The sequence below is a fragment of the Amblyomma maculatum genome, chromosome 1 (genome assembly GCF_055883805.1).
Source record: "Amblyomma maculatum isolate TAMU_Amacu chromosome 1, ASM5588380v1, whole genome shotgun sequence".
Taxonomy (NCBI): Eukaryota; Metazoa; Arthropoda; class Arachnida; order Ixodida; family Ixodidae; genus Amblyomma; species Amblyomma maculatum.
The window spans coordinates 429,680,027-429,701,378 of record NC_139344.1 but is presented as its reverse complement, the minus strand read 5'-3'; the positions used below and the strand labels follow the sequence as shown (position 1 = coordinate 429,701,378).

At 46.4% G+C, this 21,352-nt stretch overlaps 1 protein-coding gene across 1 annotated transcript in view; it reads left to right on the top strand.

Moving 5' to 3' along the window:
• The window catches only part of Ttc30 (tetratricopeptide repeat domain 30), a 31,143-nt gene extending 14,432 nt beyond the window's left edge, over positions 1-16,711 (top strand). Inside the window, exons 4-8 of the mRNA XM_084599765.1 lie at positions 362-523; positions 6,425-6,661; positions 8,695-8,798; positions 14,296-14,494; positions 15,311-16,711. Coding sequence (XP_084455891.1) covers positions 362-523; positions 6,425-6,661; positions 8,695-8,798; positions 14,296-14,494; positions 15,311-16,033 — 1,425 coding nt within the window. The 3' untranslated portion in view covers positions 16,034-16,711. The remainder of the gene's footprint in view (positions 1-361; positions 524-6,424; positions 6,662-8,694; positions 8,799-14,295; positions 14,495-15,310) is intronic.
• The last annotated feature ends 4,641 nt before the right edge of the window (positions 16,712-21,352 follow it).

Sequence of the window (21,352 nt, the reverse complement as noted above, 5' to 3'; positions counted from 1 at the left end):
ACTGTGTCTGGATCCCGACTTCAGTAGAGAGCGCATGTCCTCGTGGCAACTTTTTTTTTTTTTCTCAAGCGTTCCTAGTTCCTTTCACCAACTATCATAAGAACGATTATTAGGATGGAATTTTAAATTTAGCCACCTTCTTCAGTGCGCATAATGAGGAATATGTTGGATGTCAAAGAAATTTAAAACTGAAGGTACAAGTCCTAAAAGAAGCGTTCGGTGTCATCTCTTCAAGACTGCTCAAAAAGGAAAACCTTTGCAAGTACACGTGTGTGAAAAAAAAAAAAAAAAAAAGACTGGTATTATTTTTTTCTCGATCGCTGCTTCAATTTTCGCCTGAAGTTACTCTCGCCCTCCGCAGTCGCAGGCTGACGCTCCCCCTCAGCTGTGGTACGCTGTGGCCCTATGCCACTACGCCAGGAGGGACTACGCGCCGGCGTTACAGCAGCTGGCACACATCATCGAGCGGGGCATCCGTGACCGGCCTGAGCTCAGCGTCGGAATGGCCACCGAAGGACTCGAGGTGCGCCCACGCATCCCTCACGAAAGTGTTGTTCAAAAGTATTACGTGCAGGCAGAAAGACAGATATAGTATAGTTTCGCAGACAAGGCGGAGAGGTTGGCCACAACAATCAGCACACCTGCTTTGAACCTTCCGCTGCGACGAAGCGTAGGGAATAAAAAAGCAGGGAAAAACTTTTGAACGCCGCTATGAATGTAAGGTAGCAAGCAAAGAAGTAAGGAACGTTAAGAGACTTAACTGCTGAGCTAGTTGGTTGTCACACATATTTACAACGAATTCAGCGCCACACAAATACACGCCAGAAAGGGGAAACCACGGGTGGTTTCTCCAAATGTTTAATCAATTGAAAGTAACACACATATATAGCCTTCTCGGCTAAAGCCCACGCGTACAAGGTATCAAGGAGAGCCATAAATCTTATCAAAGAAAGCGTGACAGAAATGTTTGCTCAGCGTCATAAAGTAATACTGAAGCGTCACTGATACAATTCGGACCTACGTGTTTTATATAGCAGGCTTCTAAAGTTTCACGAGCCGTCTGATGTCGGCCGCTGCCCAGAATCCTCATGTCGCGGAACCGTGGTGCACAATTGTTGCAAGCCCTACAGTGCAACACAAGTCGCTCACTCATTATTTTCAATGTCGTTTGCATGTTCCCCAAGTCGGTCATTCACGCAACGTCTCGTCTGTTCAATATAGCATATTCAACAAGATAATGTTATCTCATAAACGATACTGTTAGAGCACTTAGCGAACTTTTGACAACGCCTCTGCTGATAGCCAACCATAATTTTAGCTTTCGCACGTTGTGCGACGCCTTAGCTGGGCAAGCTTGCGGGGGCAAAAAGTACCACCGGTATATTAAACCGGTTTGCCACTTTTATCAGCTCAAAAATTTCGTGGACGTATGGAACCATAACAAGCCTTTCTTTTCCCCCGCAAGTTGATTCTTTCTTGCTCGCGCCAGCCTTCATCTTCATAATTGGTTCCGCCACAGGTTCAACACATATATAGCCGAGATGGCTATATATATATTCGCTCCTTTAAATGCTATATATATATATACATGTGTGTGTGTGTGTGTGTGTGTGTGTGTGTGTGTGTGTGTGTGTGTGTGTGTGTGTGTGTGTGTGTGTGTGTGTGTGTGTGTGTGTGTGTGTGTGTGTGTGTGTGTGTGTGTGTGTGTGTGTGTGTGTGTGTGTGTGTGTGTGTGTGTGTGTGTGTGTGTGCGTGTGTGTGTGTGTGTGCGTGCGTGCGTGCGTGCGTGCGTGCGTGCGTGTGTGTGTGTGTGTGTGTGTGTGTGTGTGTGTGTGTGTGTGTGTGTGTGTGTGTGTGTGTGTGTGTGTGTGTGTGTGTGTGTGTGTGTGTGTGTGTGTGTGTGTGTGTGTGTGTGTGTGTGTGTGCGCGTGCGTGTGTGCGTGTGTGTGTGTGTGTGTGTGTGTGTGTGTGTGTGTGTGTGTGTGTGTGTGTGTGTGTGTGTGTTCTTTCAGTTGATTAAACATTTGGAGTAAGCGCCCGTGGTGTCCCCTTTCTTGGGTGTGTTTGTATTGCGCTGCATTCCCTGTAATCAAGTAGGGAACGTGTTGTGGCACCATTGCCCGCCCTCAAATGAGAACCTTGTTAGGTTTTTGGTTTTGCGTAGAGAGGCTTAGGATAAATGCTCCAAGAAGCCGAAAAAAAGAGCAATCTGAAAGTGAAAACACGAAGCAAAATGCGCTAATATTAAAAAAGAATGCATATTAGGCCGACCGAACTGAAAACATCAGACGTCTTTAGGTGCGATGCCGAAACCCAAGGAGCAATCCCACTAGATGTCCAACATGTGTTGGACATCTAGTGGAACAACATTGTGTTGTTCCACTAGAGTCCAACATGGTGTTGTGGAAGAGTGTTAACCCTCAATAGAAGAAAAAATTGAAGCAGTTCAACTATCCTTTGAGCAATGTTTCACAACCATTATAGCCATCGGCTATAGTCGCTGCTGCCGCTTCCATCTTGGATCGTTTCCACGCTTCGGGCTAGTCTGACTTTTCGTTATTCTATGACCTCGGCAGTCTGTATGACACGGCTGCGGTCTCTGTATGTATGGAATCTGTGTATGCCTTGTATGACACGGCTGCGGTCTCTGTATGTATGGAATCTGTGTATGCCTTATTTACTTAGGCTTGAATGAAGGAGCGGTGCAGATGAAACTTCATGAAAACGACGAAGTTCAATACACAGCGCGAGATGAAACAACAGCGGCGCACGAGTACAGCCGCCCTGATTTCTGACATTATAGCGCGAGCATCGACCACACTGCGGGTCAGTGCCTTATAACGGCGATAAGCGTGCAACAGGGCGAGAGTTCTTGAATGCGCATGAATGTGCAGCGTCGTCTGCTGCGCTATTCCGATCACGAAGACACACAACCGCGGCCATAATATCTGTTCGCAAAAAAAAGAAAAAAATGCGGCGGGCAGTAGCGAACAAGTGTCTTGCTTAGTGCCTCTTTTATCGAGTTTGCACCTCACTGAGGGTAGCTAATATCAGAAAGTTCTCATTACAAGCAATGATTTCCAGGTGCTGGTATATTTGCTTTCTTTTATATTTTTCTTACCTTAACTCTGCTTCGTCAACGCGGCCTTTCGTAATAGGAAATAAAAAAACAAAAAAAAAACAAGAGGAAAATCATGTCTAAGTGCCACATTTCATGCACATTTGCTCTACGGCCCTTCGGCTTTTCGCGAACAGATATTGTGGCGGGGCATGTGTCTTCTTATCTGAACAGCGTAGCAGAAACTGCTCTCTCCGCGCGCGTGCGCGAACTCTAGCTGTGTTCAACGCTATCGCCGTTATAAGGCGCTGACCAGCAGTTTGGTCGACGCTCGCGCTATATTGTTAAAAATCAGTGCGGTTGTACGTGGCGCAATCTGTGGAACGCATGAGGTACTCGTTCCAAGAAATACACGAAGCTCCCGAATGAATAAAATATAGCGAACGCTCTGAACCATGCCCAATAGCTGCAGCTTTTGAGTGCGAACTAGAATCCGGGAAGGCATTATTTTTTTGTCGTTACAAGCGGCAACAGTGCCAAGAAATGACGAGCTTTCGGGCTACATAGGATGAAGTGGAACAATTTGCACCCACGTATCGCACACGACTCAGCGAATTAAATGTTTCTTTAGAGCGTGTGCTTCATGGTGCTCTGAATGTAAAAAACGAATGTATCATAGACGAGTTGATATAAAGGTCGCTGCTTCAACGGTAAGCGTTTGACGAAATGCATGCCTTGTCTTAGAAAAAAAGAAACATTCTAGTGACGTGTCTTTGCTTGCAGAATCACTAAAATTGCGTAAGAAACACAAACAAAATCGTTGTGAGCATATTGGGCGTTCAAGAACGTACTTCATTAAATCTTAATGTTTTAGCTATGGCGTATATTTTGCTAGGATTCTTGAAGAGAAAACGTGCAAAATACCGGCTGTTGCTCCGCTGCCTATAAGATCATCTTGAAAACTCGTTCAACATCTTTCGCCAACGACTAGACCAAGAGGATTCAGATACGTATTCGAAATAGCTACACTTGGCTCAGAATTTCCAGCCCTGCAAATGCTATTTATTTGAAGCATGTGACACACTGGAGCTTGCTGCGTTTACTTTTCCAAGCCCTATTTATTTGAAGCACGTGACACACTGAAGCTTGCTGTATTTACGTCTCCAAGCCCGAGTGTAGAGGGTGAGTGAAATACGTTAGCCAGTGCGATTATATTACGATGGGGCTACTTGGGGCGATGGGGCCGCGTGGTTCCCACCTAACTAAATTTATTGGGCTGTCGCTCCAAAAAAGTCTGTCCTTTTTGCAGTTGCCTAAAAATGTGCATGTCGCAAGAATATAGGTCCCGGCTGCATGGTGAATGTTCCATCGTTTCTAACTTTGCCAGTTTTGTGTTAGCCACATCCCCGACGCGTGGGCGGGCATTTTCGTGAAGCAAGATTACCCCTTTTTTTTTTCATTTTCACGTCGTTTATTCTTGATTGCGACACGCAGTACGTCTAGCGTTTCACAGAATCGAGAACGATTCAGAGTCTGTATACGTTTAGCAAATTCAATTAGTAAGGGCCCCCAACGATACAAACTTCAGCAGCACCTTTCCGGTGGAATTGGTGGCATCTTGCTCTCTTTGCGGGCGGCGAATTCGAAAGTGTCCACGGTAAGCTTTGCCGCCATGGTTCCGACTCGTATAGTGGAGGCCAACATTCGTCCCCGGTCACAACTGACGACAAAATATCGTCACCCTCATTGTTATACCGCGTCAGATCAGTCGAGACAGCGCGAGAACTCTTCGTCTTTAGCTGTCGTTCACATTTTTGGTCATCGGTTACGCACACATGAGCCGATAACCGAAATGATCATGAATAGGGGCGTGAACCAAACGCTGACTGGCGTTCACACGCTATGTTCTTTCATCGATACTTAACCTTCATTCTTGCCTAATCAGCGTACCAACATTTGCAAGTGTGTTAGGAGTGGTGATTGCACGGTGGCTCTGGCCCGGTCTTGAATCATCTCTGCTACTCTCACGTCCCTCTTTGAACCGTTTGCTCCAACGCTTCGCAATGTCCAAAGAAATGCAATGTGACATTGAATTCAACTCCACCGTCACTTTTCCGTCCTTAAGCTGTGTGACCTTATAGTTGGCGGACACCTTATGAAAGTGGAGAGTCAAGGTTGGTGAGGAAAGCCAGACGGCTCGTCTTATGGGCTATTGGCGAGTACAGCCTTATAGAGATAATGAGAGGCACTTTGGTGTATGCAGATGGATGGAGCTAAGTCTTAGTTGCAGTGCATAAGGAAGGTAGCTGGGGTTTTCTAGAGGGCGGAGGCTCCACAGGAGGCGGTGACAGTAGAAGGATGGATTGTCACTGCTGTTGTTTCAGCGGCAATATCGTAGCATTGAAAATGTTGATAAACGCCGGTCAAGAGTGCCTACGTCAAGGTTAAGTTAGCAAGGTCAAGTTAGCCTGTGCGTGTGTGCAAGACAGAATGGTTTAAATACAAGCAAAGCAGCGAGCGCGAGGAAGAGGCAGCGTTTGGGAAGAAACTACTGCACATGATCAGTGGTAAATAAACAGCCGCGCGTTGAGTAGTTTCAATACTAGTCACGTTAAATAAATCCCTTGCCCATCTGGTATACGGCGTGCGTCGCCTGTTCAATCAGCACTATATACCTTCAACGCGGCTGCATCGTGTATGCTGTGCGGTGGCAGCGGACAGGGCATTCTGCGCGAATTTGTGCTGCGCTCTCTTCGTAGATGAATTTTTAATAATCTCGCGAGCCCCAAAGAGGGGAGCCCGACCTATCGAAAGCTGTAGCCAGCGCTTTAAGCGCGGACAGTTGCTTACATCGCCTGTCAAAAGCTCAGCGCCAGTCGCAGTCTCAATTAGAAGCACTCACTGCGCTGTGGACCGTGTGATGTGCTGTGACGTGGTCTGCTTATAAGAAACATGACTGCATCACAGACCTTTATAACAAATAAGTGCGCTTTTAGCTGCCTCGGTAATTTTGACCATAATATGAAATCCACTCGCTACGCACGTTGGTACAACAAAAAAAAAATGTGCTCAACAATCCGAATGTATAACACAGTCGTCACTACACCAAGACTAGTTGTGCGTGTGTGCGCTTACACATACACACGTTGCATCTACCAACGGAAAATCAGTGTGAGGCCCACCTAGGCGGTGCCCCCCACCTATAGCTGTCCTTAATTACGCCTCGTAATTTCTCAATTTTATGCCTGCAGCTACTGTCAACGATGGTATAAAGAGCAATTTTCTTCCTTCATCTTGGTCAAGGCCATTCACCTTGCAGACAGCACTGACGGTTGGTCGCCGTGTATTCTGCATGTCCGCGCGCAGGTTCGCAGTGTGGGTAACACGGCTGCTCTGCACGCATCGGCGCTGGTGGAGGCGTTCAACCTGAAGGCGGCCATCGAGCTGCGGCTGGCCAACCCGGCAGCCGCGCGCGAGGCCCTGACCGACATGCCACCGCGTGCCGAGCACGAGCTGGACGCCGTCACGTTGCACAACCAGGCACTGCTCGAAGCCGACCAGCAGCCCGCGGCGGCCCTCGCCAAACTACAGTTCCTGCTGCAGGTAATGAACCGCACTTATAACAGTCGGTCTTACACTGCTCCGCATCAAACCAGCAAGAGATATGAGTGAGAGTTTACGCCTGCAGATGTAAACTGGTGGCGCCTGATTTGAAAAGAGCCCATGCATTCTTAAGGGTTCTGCATGGCTAAACTGCCCCTAGTTTCCCAGCGAGTATTCGATGGTGATGACGGGTATAAATTTTGTTTTACTTTCTTGACTGACAGTTTCGCTTTCAATGAAAGTGGCGTTTTTTCTTTTAATTCTGTTAACTTTCCATACAGGGCCCACTTCACTCTCTCTTCACTGTCCCTTCAACAATAGTAAAAGCTTCAAGAATCTTCCTGTTTTATGCATCCTCAGTGACGTGGTTTTCGGAGCATTTTCCATGGCTTCTGCAGGCGATCACCAAATAGTCCGACAGCAACGCTTGTTAAAACAAGAGTTTCCTAAATTGTGCAAAGACTACGTTTTAAGTGAAGAGACAGCTTGGTATAGACAGATGCAGTCACGTTACGGCGCCCGTAATAGTGATAGTAATAATAGCAATAGTAATTATTATTACTATTATCATTCCTTTCTTCTCGCCGAATTGTAGTGTGTATTGTATTTCTCGTTTTTCTGTGTGTGATTGTTATCTGGTATGCCCCTCCTGCTTGGGCCATAAGGCCTGCAGTATTTTGAAATAACAATAATAATAATAAAAAAAAAATGCTCTCTTTCAGTGTGCTTTATACAAACACAGTATGGAAACTTCTTAGCTCGCAATATAAATGTAACCCATTCCAAAGTTTGCGTCTGCATTCATACCGATTTTACGGAATGTACGTAATTTGAAAACTATATAAGAATTGTACTGGAATCGCAAGAAATCGGCATGCAAAGGATTCTTATTCCTGAATTTATTCTACACATGCGTACGGGTTAATCCACTTCTAGCTATAACACGGCCACTGCTTTCAAAGCAACATTGTGTCCAACGCATGGCATATCAAAGCAAATTAGCTATACTAGCAGAGCAGTAGCCGGAGGCGGTGCTTGGCATGGCCTGCCACTTAGCTTTATTGTGTGGCCCGGTTGACGTAAATGGCGCTTTCAAAGCGGTGACCATGTTATAGCCAGAAGTGGACGAACCTGTACCCTCTAATCCATGAATGACATGCCAGCCACCCATATTCAACGTTGGAGCTGGGAATTGCTACAAGGCGTTCTAATTTGAATCGGGCTCAAAATGTTCAATAATATAAATGAAGCGACCTGGCAAATTTTTCAGTTTTCACACTAGAAGTGCTACCTGAACTCTCCTTTTGAGAAGTACCCCTGCGGACAAAAGTAAACGGAGCACGCTATTTGCTTCTAAAATTTTTCCCGCGTTGCATAATTGAAACCGGCAGTCGTGGTATATTGGAACCTACAGTAGACGCCATTGTCCTTTTCTTAGACAAATGTTTTCTTATCTCCAGTGCAGAAGGCGTGATTTTAATTTGAAGAGAAAAGCTTGCTCCGTTTACTTATGTCCGCACCTGTACACCTGTCATCAGCTCTCACGTCTTCCCAAGTACTTCAACAACTGGGCACACTTTCGCAGCACAGTTAAAGTTGATGGGCTGCAGTGCCGCTCGACGCAGGTGGTGGTGGCCGTGGCACCTGGCTGGTCGACTACCGAGGATGGGATTGTTTGCTTGGATGGTGTGCAGTACAGCTATCAGTGCTACTTCTTCTGGTAAACAAGGCGTGAAATGTCCGACAACGTTTTCTTTCATTTTTCTTTTTAACGTAAACTCCACAACACCATGTTTCGCCAAGGTCGTCGATTAAAATCATTTAAATCTGGGTCCACTGCGAGGAGGCGGCAGTTATTTGCGTTTATTGATTTGGGCAACCGCACTTAGGGAAATCGCGTTTTTTCTATTCGAGTTCCGCTTTTATGCCAACTCTATAACTACGCAGCGGAATGACAACAGGTGGTGCTTGATGTTTTTCTGAACATTGTCATCATAATTGTTTTCCCGCAACCGTGCCTCTCTGCTTTGCAGGAGCCCCCGGAGGCATTCGGCAACCTCCTGCTGCTGTGCTGCCGGTTGGAGCAGCACTCCCTGGCCGCTGACCTGCTCGCCGAGCACGCGGCTCTCACCTACCGGTAAATAGAACTAAAGAATATATATTCTTTCATGTCCTTGCATGACGCGACGCTTTTGTATGCGAAGCGACGCGATGCCAGCACAAGCTGGCGCTGTTGTACTCGCGGAAGGGTTTTCCTAAATCAAGAAATTATAGCTTAGCTTGAAATCAATCTGGCATCGACTGGAGTAGGTGTAAAGTGTTATATATAGAACACATGGTTCGAATCTATCAGGTTTTTAATAAAGAGCGGAAATAAATAATCATCTTCCCAAAAGGAGCCAAATTTATCCCAAATATTACACCTTTTTTTTTTTCATGAAAGCGATGAATCGCTTAGGTCAATAAAATTTGTAGGCATAGTATCTCAAGAAAATTTTCCATGAATGCCTCATATCGACACGCTACGATATGACTTTGAGGGTCTGTGAAAATTTAAATCATATACTTTTTTCGCTCCTGAAGTAAAAATACAAATTTACTACGCCCTGATATAGAGGGAAACATGGGTATATCCAAGTAGAAAGGCACCGCGAAATAGTTCGGTGCGTAAATAATTCGAATGCATAAAACAGCAAAAGGTAAGCTTACCTGTTGCCTGCTGACACGCTTCCACTAGCGACGAACTGCTCGCTGGTGTGCTGCCAGCACACCGCTTCTTAAGCATTTTTAGGTCAAACGAGCTCCTCATCGAAGCCGCAGCGGAAGGACATACAGCGCTTCGGAGTCATTTACTGTTTGCGGTGTTGAATAATCCTGCCAGTGAGTGCAGTAGTGAGCTTTCCCTGGTTAAAATTATCACAGTTTTGGCAAAGCCGTTTGCAGCGAAGCCAACTAGGTACGCTTGGATTTAATTAGGTATACTATTACACAAGTAGTTTTGCACCGCTATGGAACCTACGGCTATCTATGCCAATCAAAACGGCACGTTATGCATGAATATGTTGCTCTGAGCTCGTCATCCTGCAACTGGTGGCTCCATCGCTGGGACGGAAAATGTACCCGCTTCCAGTAGTCGCATGTAGGAGGCTCAGCCGAGAGGGAGGACACTATTTTTAGTAATGGTTGCGCACCATTTTGCAGCAAGCATTCTCTGTTCTATGAAACTATTTGCTGTATCCCAGCCTCCCTGATCGGACGAGTAAGCCGTACGTTCCAATGTGCTGCACATAACGCTTAAGATAGATTGTTGATTGGTTTTATCGCTAAAAAGCAATGTGTCGCAGAAAATGAATAAGAGAGACAGAAGGCCAATCGTGTCCAATTTCACCTCGTGAAGCGTTTTCACAGCTTCAGCAGCCGGTGCTCGAGGCCACGAAGCCAACCCGTCCCCACTCGGGAAAAGTAGTCGAACACACAGTTAGGGGAAGTGCCAATTTATGGGCTGTACCTCGCCATTGGATATATCGTATTACGAGCCAAAATGGAATTCGGTAAACCGCGCAGCTGTGCTTTACTTTTACACAGTATTTTCAACGGGATACCCTGCGTTTCCGCTGCAAACACGAGCGTAGCGAGCAGTCAGTGATGTACAGCTCACAGAAGGTGGAACAGCCTTAATGCCAATTAATATCAGATAAAATGTTACCCATTCAAACTGCACAAACGGAACTGAGTCCAAACATTTCCCGTGAATACCAAAAACAAAACTTTTCATTCAAACAGGATATTAGCCGCACTAAGAAAAAAGCCGCATTCTCGTACTAAATGCAGAGCTGAAACCCATGCCTAAATAGCTGATTTACGTTACGATTATCCCGATATTACATAAGTAGTAGATGTTGGTATCTCCGCATTCAGGCTTCAACGATCGCTCAGAGATATTTTTTTGTTAATAGAACTGATCTAAAGGAGGAAACCTGAGTGCTTGATGTGGTGTGTTTTTGCACTGAGCTTTCAAATTCGTTGCAAAGATTTAAAGCTCGGCATATCCTATAATATGCATAGGTCTGTTTTTGTGGGGTGTAGGCAAAAATGTCCCCGTAAAAGAGGTCCCCGAAAGAAAAGTGCCCTGAAAAAGCAGCCACTGGAAAGAAACGTCCCCGAGGCACAAATGTGACCTAGAATGAATTATTCCGGAATTCCCTTCGCAAAAAATGCGCATTTTGTTCCATTCTTTCTTGGCTTTCAGATAAAAGTAATCATCATTTGGCACCTGGGTCCTCTGGGCGTACGACGTATATATAAACTTGCGATTTATATATACAATGAATTCAGAAAAAAACGTGACAATTTTGCACAGACATATATGAGCGTAAATCAAAATTTTGACTTCAGGAAAAAACAATGCAGACTACCTAAGCTGAGAACAAATTATGGTGGGCGAAGCCTGCGATCCCAAATACCCATGCTTTTGAACAAAAATAAGGATCTTGTTGCCGTTATTGAACGGCATGCATCACTTGGTGTATTTAAACGTACACTGAACGAGATGTGGAACTAAGTGTTGTAATTAAAACTGTCAGCGATGTCAAAAATTGTTTAGCTTTTTGAGTGCCTGTTACTGTTGTTGTTGTTGTTGTTGCTTTTTTCATTTTTTCATTTCTTCAGCTTTTTGCGTGCTCCTTACTGTTGTATTTTTCTATTGTTAATTTGAATCTTTGAGTGGAAAAAACAATTTCATCTGTACCGCGCTGTTTCCCCTGTGTACAAATTGTATGGGGCTCTGTACCTAGTCAGGTGCAAGTACGCACCTTTTATTCGGGGTCCTTTAGTTTCTGTGTAAGGAAACTAAGACTAAGAAACTTCACTTCAATAAAAAACATGCACTGCGAAAAAGCGCGGTTATAAACAATCTGACTTTTTATACTTTGCGTGGTTCAGAGCTCTACAGTTCATTCAGCAGTCATTAAGAAAGGTCTAACGGCTCGGTTACATTACCAGCTGAGAAAGGTACAAGCGACTCGGAGCGGGTAATCTTGGGAGAACCACCGAAAACAGAAGGCTTCTCTAGAACTACTCCGAAAACCTTCCGGCGACAAGGGTTCAACTAGCCCCCATCGCTACTTTGCTTCCTTTCATGATGGTGTAGAATGCTTGCTGCCCTTCCGGTGGTGATCAAGATACTGTACTGGGGAAGGCAGGCCGACGCTTAACAGGAGTTTCACCAATGTCACCCTAACGCATCGCTCCAAGCTTTCGGTCTAATAAAGCCGATGGTCGACAGCTCGCCTTTTCCCCGCAAATAAGGCAAAGACGAGACGCTGTCAATGTGTTACCACTGCCATAATATTTTTGTTACGAATGCCCCCGCATCAGTTTGATGTTCGGTTACTTCCAAGCCGACAGGTGGAAGCGCTGTAGCATACATCATTGAAGCTCGCCACGGGAAATGTGGTCACCGCTCGGGGTCTCTTTTTCCTACTTCGCAAATAGGGACTTTTTCCTGGAACGTTTCTTCCGAATCCATTTCTTCCTGGGCCATTTTTTTTTTTTTGGGGGGGGGGAGGGATCTTTTCACAAGGACCCGTTTTTGTAACGTGTCCCAGGCTGATTCTGTAAAAGCATGCCAACGGACGCGTTGCAAATATTTATAATAAATGTGTTTTTATAGAGAAAAATGTCTCCTCGCTGTAGCAAAATGGAGGGAAAGGAAGAAAGCAAACAGAACGAAACGTAAACATAGCAATAGACAAACCAGGAAAGAAACGGAAGAAAAAGCAAAGGAAGGCTCCCCACCAGTGCACAGTGCCTTCAGCAAGAAGGGAGAATGTCATTATGTCATGCTTTCATTTAGTTTTACATCTACATAGTTGCTCTTCAACTTCATTTTGCAATTGTACTTTGAGGCACAGGCTAGAATTAAACCCCGAGTATATGTTGGCGATAGTAGGCGCTCGGCAGCGCTTGGATGTGTTCTTGGAGCATGTTAGTGGCGAAATGATGGAGGGCGCCTTAGCTGTTAATGCGGGTTCCGACGGTTTTAGTTTACCGATGGCAGCTAAGGATGGTTTCGCCCTCGCTTGTTTAGCTGGTGTGGCGCCAATAACACCGGTGTTTGAACGGCAGTGCTGTTAGAGGAGGGCCAGAAGTGTAGTCGTAGAATTTAGTCAGCGTAGGCCGTGTCTGCGTACTAGGTGTCATGCAATAAGGTGTTCAGGTGATAAGCTCTCTAGATGGGTATACAAGTACAATGGTTGAGGCGGTGTCAATAAGGCATTATATAATTCACTCTTCCGCAGTGTTCAAAAACTTTCAGCTGGTCAAGTCGGCTTGTAACGTTAACGTATATATATTTCGCTCAACCCTTTCGATGTGGTCCTTGTAGTTCTAGGCACTATATGAACCACAAGGCTCCCGCGAATGCCCGCCCACAACATGACACGGTGATATTGCAAACACATTTCCACAGAATCAGTCCCGTAGACGCTTTGGCTGCGCAGTGCAATCGAGTGGGTAGCTTTCTAAGCGAGCATACATTCACTAGTCAGACGACTTGCATCTGTGGTTTGAATTTTATTTTCAATTGCACGCATAACTAATATGCACTCGTGAACAAATTACTTCATAAATCTTGGCTGTCCTTGTCTAAAAAGCCTGAAAAAATGGAACGATAACGCCGGCCTGTTTTCGGCCAAAGCCATAGAGCCTGTAGGAATTTTTATAAGTGGGAAGAGAGAAAAAATACTCGAGTTTAACACTTACACCTTAGTATAACAAGTAAAATCATTAGTTTGGGTAGTTTGGAACAGGATAAATGTAGATGACGTCGCATCATTTCGTACGCTGTCATTCATTTCAAACTTAACGTGGCGCATATGAGCCCCCCCCCCCCCCCCCCGCAGTCATGAAAGACCAGGCTGGCTATGCATGACATGTCAAAGCAGACTCAGTTCATCCAGCTCATAAGGCAAGTTTATAAGGTTAAACCACAGTAGCACTTACATCACTGCTGATGTCGCACTTGTATTTAATGTAAGCAAACGCAGAGACATCTAACTTTAATAAAGCTGACGTCCCAGAAACTACCGACCGGTTAGTTCCCGACTATACGTCTCCAGCCAAATACCACCTGCGAAGCGCACACCAGTGAGAAGGACCGCGTTGCAACGAGGGACATAAATGTAAAGTTCCGGTTTAACCAAACCGTACGAACGTTCCTGTGTGGTCTAGAGATAGCTTGTTTAACTCAAGATCGAAGGGTCCTGGAAAGCTCGATTTCGATCGCCCGCTTCCCTCTTAACGGCAGTTGGCAACGCCTCTCAGTTTGTCATGACACGTGGCCTCGCCACGGGGAAAGTAATGGTGAGTCTGTTAGGCTTCATAGGGCAGAGCAAAATGCACATTTTCTTGGCACTCTGAGGATACTTACACAAAATAAATGCTTACTATATATCTTTTTCGCAGCCTGCACAATGCACCTCTCAATATAATGCGACGCGAAGTCGCAAACGTATTCTACCCTTGCGATGGTTTTCTCTTTCCGAAAAGTAGAGTGAGAACCTGCATCACCCGCAGCTACATTTGTACAAACGGATTTGTGCGCAAGCAGCTTCTACCGTGTGTTTGCTTTTCAGGCTGCTGCCTCCCTTCTTGTACGAGTTTCTGGAAGCCCTGCTAGCCCAGCAGACGGCCCCTGAAGAGGCCTACGCAAAGCTTGAGGCCCTGGCCGCTAGGCAGGCTGACAGGCTGCGCCAGATGCGACAGCAAGGGGCGCCACCGGCACAAGTCAAGGCTGTGTTAACGGAGCGCTTCCTGCCTGCCCTCATGGCACAGGTAGGCTCCCTTTTGACGTTGCAGCGCGCCGGCCAGTGGATAACGGTAAAGTCCTGTCTCCCCGAAAGTTAGAGCTATGCTTGAAACAGAGGTTTTGTAATTGGCACAGTCCATGCAGTCCTCCCCTTTCCAATCCCGAGTATGCTCAAGTCTCGACCATTGTGGTCACCAAATAATGCAACAGCATAGAGTTTCCGTCATTCCAATATCACGCGTTTGTCAGAGACCACATTCGCTGACCAGTCGATGATAACAAAGCGGTCACGTGATCAAAAGCAATTATCATACAGCTTCCTCTGCAGCAGCAAAAGTAAACGATAGCAGCTTGGCTCATAAAAGAATTGACACTCTTCCTTAAATACCGAGGTACCCCACCGCGGCGGCGCGGCAGTTGGGGCGCTCGATTACTGTGCGCAAGGAAACGAGATCGAACCGCGGCAGCGGTCGCCGCATTTCGATGGAGGCGAAAGGCAAGGCGCCCATGTGCAGCACGATGTCAGCGCAGTTAGAGAACTCTGGGTGGTTTTCCGGTTGAAGAACCCCAGGTGCTTCTACAGCGGCCTGAAACCTACAGAAGGAAACCCTGCCGTTTTAGCTGCTCCGTTATAGATTTCATATAGTGATTATTTCGAGATAGAGTTTCAAACAAGGCTGCGAGAAAATAAGCGAAATAATTGTTTCGGCTTAAATACCTAAGAATGCTTATGCCATCGTTAGTAATGTGCAGGTACATGCATATGGCATCGAAAGTCATTTGTGAAATGAGTGCCCAAACGCTTTTTCTGCTCGCCGCCAAATTGCACTGCACGCACGCAGGCACGCATCCCATGGGAGGCCCGCGACTACCCACTGGTGGAGCGCCTCTTCCGGCGTTCAGTGGAACTGTGCAGCGAGGAGGACTGCTGGCGGCTCAATGTCGGCCATGTACTCTTCGTTCAGGAAGGGAAGTTCCACGAGGCGGTGGCCTTCTACGAGCCACTGGTCGAGCGGGAGCAGGACAGTGACCTGCTCAAACTCAGCCCAGCCCTTCTGGCCAACCTGTGCGTGGCTTACATCATGACCGGCCAGAACGAGCAGGCAGAGCAGCTCATGCGCCGCGTCGAGCAACGCGAGGAGCAGCTCGCCTACGATCAGCCGGGCCAGAAGATGTTCCACCTCTGCATCGTGAACCTGGTCATTGGTACACTGTACTGTGCCAAGGGAAACTACGACTTCGGTGTGTCGCGGGTTATCAAGAGTTTCGAGCCGCACGCTAGCAAGCTAGGAGCGGACACCTGGTTCTACGCCAAGAGGTGCCTGCTGGCGCTCCTCGAGAACCTCGCCAAGCAGGTGGTGCTCGTCAGGGACGCCGTCCTCTACGACCTGCTAAGGTTCCTGGCACAGTGCGAGCAGCATGGCCGCGCACTCCCGGCTGCCACGGACATCAGAACCACTACCGCCGGGCTTGGTGGTCGCAGCGTGGCATACGAAGCTCGCCGGATGCGTGCGCTCACGCTAAGGCTCATGGCGTCAGAGCCTCCTAGTTTCAAGGCGCGATGAAATAAAGAGCTGCGTGCGAGTGTTAGCAATCAGGCCCTGGATATTATCTAGTGGCCCAGCGATGAATCATAATAGCGCCTTCAGTAATGCTCAGAGCTGGACGCCATTCGGAATATGAAGAGGCGAGCAAGTCGAATTGATGCTCAGTAACAGTCGCGGCATCCGCTTATATCTGACGGCACTGTATACCCCTCTGAGCTCCTTGATGGAAAATGTGTTCAATATTTGGGACGACAGAATAGCTGTCGCATACTACTTCGTGAACGTGTTTACAGTTCGCTCCTCTTCAAATCCTCTCAAAAGACCGAAGTGAGAGAATAGTCTATGGTTGTCGCCAGTGTAAAACAAAGTGAACCCATTTGCAGCTGTACACGGCGAAAAAGTACTTTTGAGCCCTTCACACGAGGGCGCATTTTAACAAAAAAAAAGACGATTTAGCCTCTGGTTTATAGTTAGCTCACGTAACTAGAAAGCAATTTTGCCGCTGTTTTTCCCGAATCAAGTATTCACATTAGTGCTAGCATGCAGCCATCTTAATATCGCTGCTTATGAAGCATCGGTCCCACGGGATAGTGGTAGGTAGAGGGGGTCATAGTACAAACGACCCGAATGCGGAACCGACATAGGTTTAAATTGTACATTAACGTACAATGCAGCAATAAAGAAAGCAATAGTGAACAGAGAACAAAAGCAGAATTGTATCTGAGTGATATAACTTTCTAAAAAGTGATTTTCTATGGTGAGAAAAAAAAAATCCCAGTATTCCGACTATGGCTAATAATTTAGCAGGGACGTGATTCGCGAGGCAACTCAAGGGAAAGTCCTTGTACGCAGTACACGTCGACGTTATTTCGATTGCATAGTTACTGTGATCAAGTGTTGTGTTCTGCGGGACTGTTCTAAATATTGCAGTCAAAACATACAATTTCGCTACTTCTTTTAATAATTACAAGTCGATTTCTCCTCGACCAGCTGCTAGTTTTATTAATACTTTCACGTTTACCATGGCCTGAAGTAATGTGCACATATCTAACGAGGGTATGGGTGTGCCGTTTGGGTACGTTGCAAACTTGTCTCGCGAGTAGATTGCAGCAGCGTCGTGCATTTAAATATATGTCCGATAAAGTTTAATTCAAGGCACTACATTGATGAACTCCCGAGTTAATTGGCACTGGACATTATTCATTCTTAGCAATCGTGAAGGCATGCGTAATGAGTGATTACTAAGATAGGACTTTGTAACTCCCGAGTCCTTCAGAAATGTTAGCCTACTCTAGCAATTCTAAAAGCCGTTCATATGCCGGATCCTTCATTCGACAGCAACAAGGCATTTCAAAAGCAGGTGACTGTACGACGGTGGGCGGACTTCAGAAAACCGATTAATTATGCTAACAGTAAGTTGGTTAATAAATTTCGAATACTTTTTTCTTATTGCAGTTGCGCGCATGTTGCAATGAGGAGTTTGTAGCCAGCCGTTATTACGAGCTATATTACTTTCTGTAACTAAAAAACGATTTATCCGGGCGCCACAGAGTAACAATTTTCCCCGCTATGCACCTTTTTCATATTCTCGGCGGCCATGAAGCAATGGCGCGCCGTACTGAACCTTATCTCCAGTGTCGGCTGGAGAAGCCAGCAACACTGCAACGCCGGCACAGCTATTTGGTTTGGTTTGTGGTGTTTAACGCCCCAAAGCAACCCAGGCTACGAGAGACGCCGTAATGGAGGACTCCGAAAATTTAGACCACCTGGGGTCCTTTAACGTGCACTGACATCGCACAGCACACGGGCGCCTTGCTTTTCAACTCCATCGAAAAGCGGCCGCCGATGCCAGGATTCGATCCCGCGTCCTTGGGGACAGTAGTCGAGCGCCGTAACAACTGCGCCACCCCGGTGGGGCCAGCCAGTTAAGTAGAATGGCTTGCACGCTGCTGAGTGAAGCTTAGAAACATTCTTTCAAAACGCGCGTTTTAAAAAGTGGGTGACTCATAGTGCCAAGGAAAGCAATATTTTTCAATTTTTAAAACGTGATGTGGCTAACATTAACGTTCGCCTACAAGTCTCCCGTTACGTTCAACTGCTTATCTGTAGTAGGTAAAAAGTGAACTATTAAAATTAACTGAATCATCTTGCTGATTACTACGATTCAGCTGTTTTCTCATATAAGCCAGCAGTGGTATCGCGAAGTGGATAGTCATCTCGATATCTCAAAAAGCCTATTTTTAAACATTCTGGCTCACCTTCGCCGAATCAACAGGTATAAATGATATTGTAACGCTACATAAAAGGCAATCGGGCACCGAGAAACGTCAGGCAATCTGGCACCGAAGAACGTCAGCAATCTGGGGTCAGTAGAGCACGAGAGTGAGCACAGATTCACTTCTTTTACCCCAATCGCCGGTGCCATTTTCCGCCGTATTCTATGAATGGCATGTGTCATGCCCCCCCTACATTGCAGCATCGCCTCGATGCAGCCGACTAGGAGCAGACTGATGAGCTGACAGATAGTGTGCTAGGTTGATACGGTAAGACCACAACACAAAATGGGGCGCCATCAGTCTTAAGATCAGTCAAAGGGGGCGGTAGTGGTAGGGTTTCATCCGTACGACGTGTACAAAGTCAGGGACCTTGCGTCGTCTGCGGCTTGAGGGGTCTTGGGTGGCGGATTTAACTTCGTAAGTAACGTCACTGATACGACGAAGCACGTCAGTGACATTAATTCCTGGCGGAGGCAGGAATTAAGTCCTGCCTCCGCCAGCTGTATACCATAACTATAACCTAATACGGGGCAACACAGGGTGGTTACTCCACACAAGGTTAACCCTTGCCGCCGGGAAGTAAGGAAAAATTAAGAAGAGAGTAGAAAACTGTAGGAAAGAAGATAAGAAAGTGAAAGATGGAGGGGACGACAGGAAAGGGCGACTGCCGATTTCCCCCGGGTGAGCTAGCCCGGAGGTGCCGTCTACGGGAAGCGTCGGCCAAAGTGGTGTGTCGCCTCTGCCGAGGGGCTTTAAAGGCCCACTGTCCACCCTCCGGTCGAAAATATTTTCTTCCCCGGTGACTGTGAGACTTCACCCCTGGAACGTAAGGCCGCAAAATGTTTTTGAAAAGAGTAACTAATAACGCAGGTACAGCCACCGCAATCACCCGATTCTATCCTGCCTCTCTCCTTCCGTTCCCTCGCAAAGGTTTTTCACTCTCCTGCCCGAGGTCGTCTAGCCTCCGCAATACAAATTCCCCTTCCTCCTCCGCGTTTAGCGGGAGGTGGGGCGTGGCTCTCCGCGAGCGCGAAAAAAAAAACGGTCGAGGGAGCGCGCGCCGCTGGATTCAGTCTGGCCGTGGCGAGGGAAAAGCGCGCTGCGAGCGGTAGACACCCATCCTTCTCCCGTCAGTCAGCGAGACGGACCAATGGATGTCGTTCCCGGTACGTACGTCATTATCGGTGCCCGTCGGGCCAGCGCAGGAAGCGGTGAAGCTGTCTTCTCAAAGGAGAGCATGAGGGAGCTTTGAATTGTATTTTCGATGCTTTGCGGCGCGCGTGTCGCTGCAGAATTTTGCACAGACTATTTACCTGATCGAAACACTGGGCTCTTTTTCTTAAAAGGGCCTTCCCTGGACAGTGGCCCTTTAAAGGTCCAAACACTCAGCGTCGGCTCAACGACCAAGATCTCATTTTTCCAAGACACGGCAATGCCATGCACGGCTAAGCGTGGGTGCTCGGGGTCCGTGATGTCGCACAGTACACTAAAACACCTGCTTTGACAGGTCCCCCCTGCAGGGACCGCTATGTTATGTGCCGCTACGTTTGCTGTGTGTCGCTATGTTTGTTAGTATGTGAGGTTCATCTTGAATAATCGATTGGCGGCAACCGCACAATATTTTGGATGCTTCGATGCTGGCTTATTCATTTCAGGCTTTTTTTTTTCTGGAACGTTATCTGCAATGCTGCTTTCTTTATCATGTGCACTATTTTTGTTGTGCGCTGCCATATACGTTAGTCGGTGGCGTTCATCTTGATTAATCAATTCGCAGCAATCGCAAGATATTTGGGATTCTTCGATAATGGCTTATTCATTTCAGATATTTTTCTGGAAAGTTATCTGCAGTATTAAATTATTTGTAACCGAGAGCGGCATGTTTCTGTTCTTCGACGACAGCCCAACATTTCTAATGATATCGAAGACGCGTAGTTGTAGCTATTTTATGCATGCAACCCAGCCCAATAAGTAGTTCATTTTAGAAAACTTTCGACGCGTCCTCGAGTACTGTACTTCAGTGAAGGTGGGAGTGCAACGGTGGAGGACGTCCATAAGGCGGTGCATACTATCAGCGTGGCATGCCTCTAAATCACAATCTAAACGCTCTGACATATATATCACCTCTGGTTTTCAAATAATCATGTGAGCTGCCCACTCTCCAAGCATTGAATATTGACTAGCGTAGAGATATTCGTGAAGTAATTAGACATACTTCGCCTTGCTATCTTTAACTCGGAAAATTGTCACATTCATTGAAATCTCGTTTGTGTCAGAAAGACGTGCAAGCGCAGCTTTAGGCTTTCATAACAACTCTTGCCTTGTGTGCTATAACGTTCGTGATAGCCACGAACCATTATATTTCCACCTCCTCCGTAATACTACAGTGGGCACTTCAGCTTAATTATGTACAGAAATAAAAACGCAACACATGCTTCTTCGTTCGAGTAGAATAATGACAATCAGTGATAAATCATACAGTCTACATAAAGATGTTGATATCATAAATACTTTTATATTAGGAACGCACATTACGAAATTTTTACTCGTCCTTTGTTGTCTTTATTGTCTAAGCTAGCTGGTATTTAAAAACCATTAAATCTACTACCTTATTTTTTGGTGTACAAGACGTAATTTTTACAAACATTTTTATAGTGCCTCCTAAGCGCAATACACCCGGTGCTCCTTGTACGCGTTTTATTTTTCGTTTAGCACAACATTCCTAGCCTAATTTTGTCGTAAAAGGCTAGCGAACCGCCTTCCGTAATTATAACACCTTTGCCCGTCTCAGACGCATCAAGCATTCGCAATATGAAATATTCAAGTTGGCGACATCCGCCTGAGCGGCGACGCTCAGGGCAGCGATTGGGAATGTCTCAACATTGCTTCCTATTAGAATAAATCGGCGAACTATTTGAAAGCGAGAGGGGATGAGGGAGTAAAGCAAGAAGGTAACTTATGATAACGCTCAAGTGCTCCCAACGTATTTGGGCCCTAAGACCAAGCTGGACAGCGAAACCGAAAAGAGAAAACGTTGCATGAAAAATAAAAGTGCACAACATCT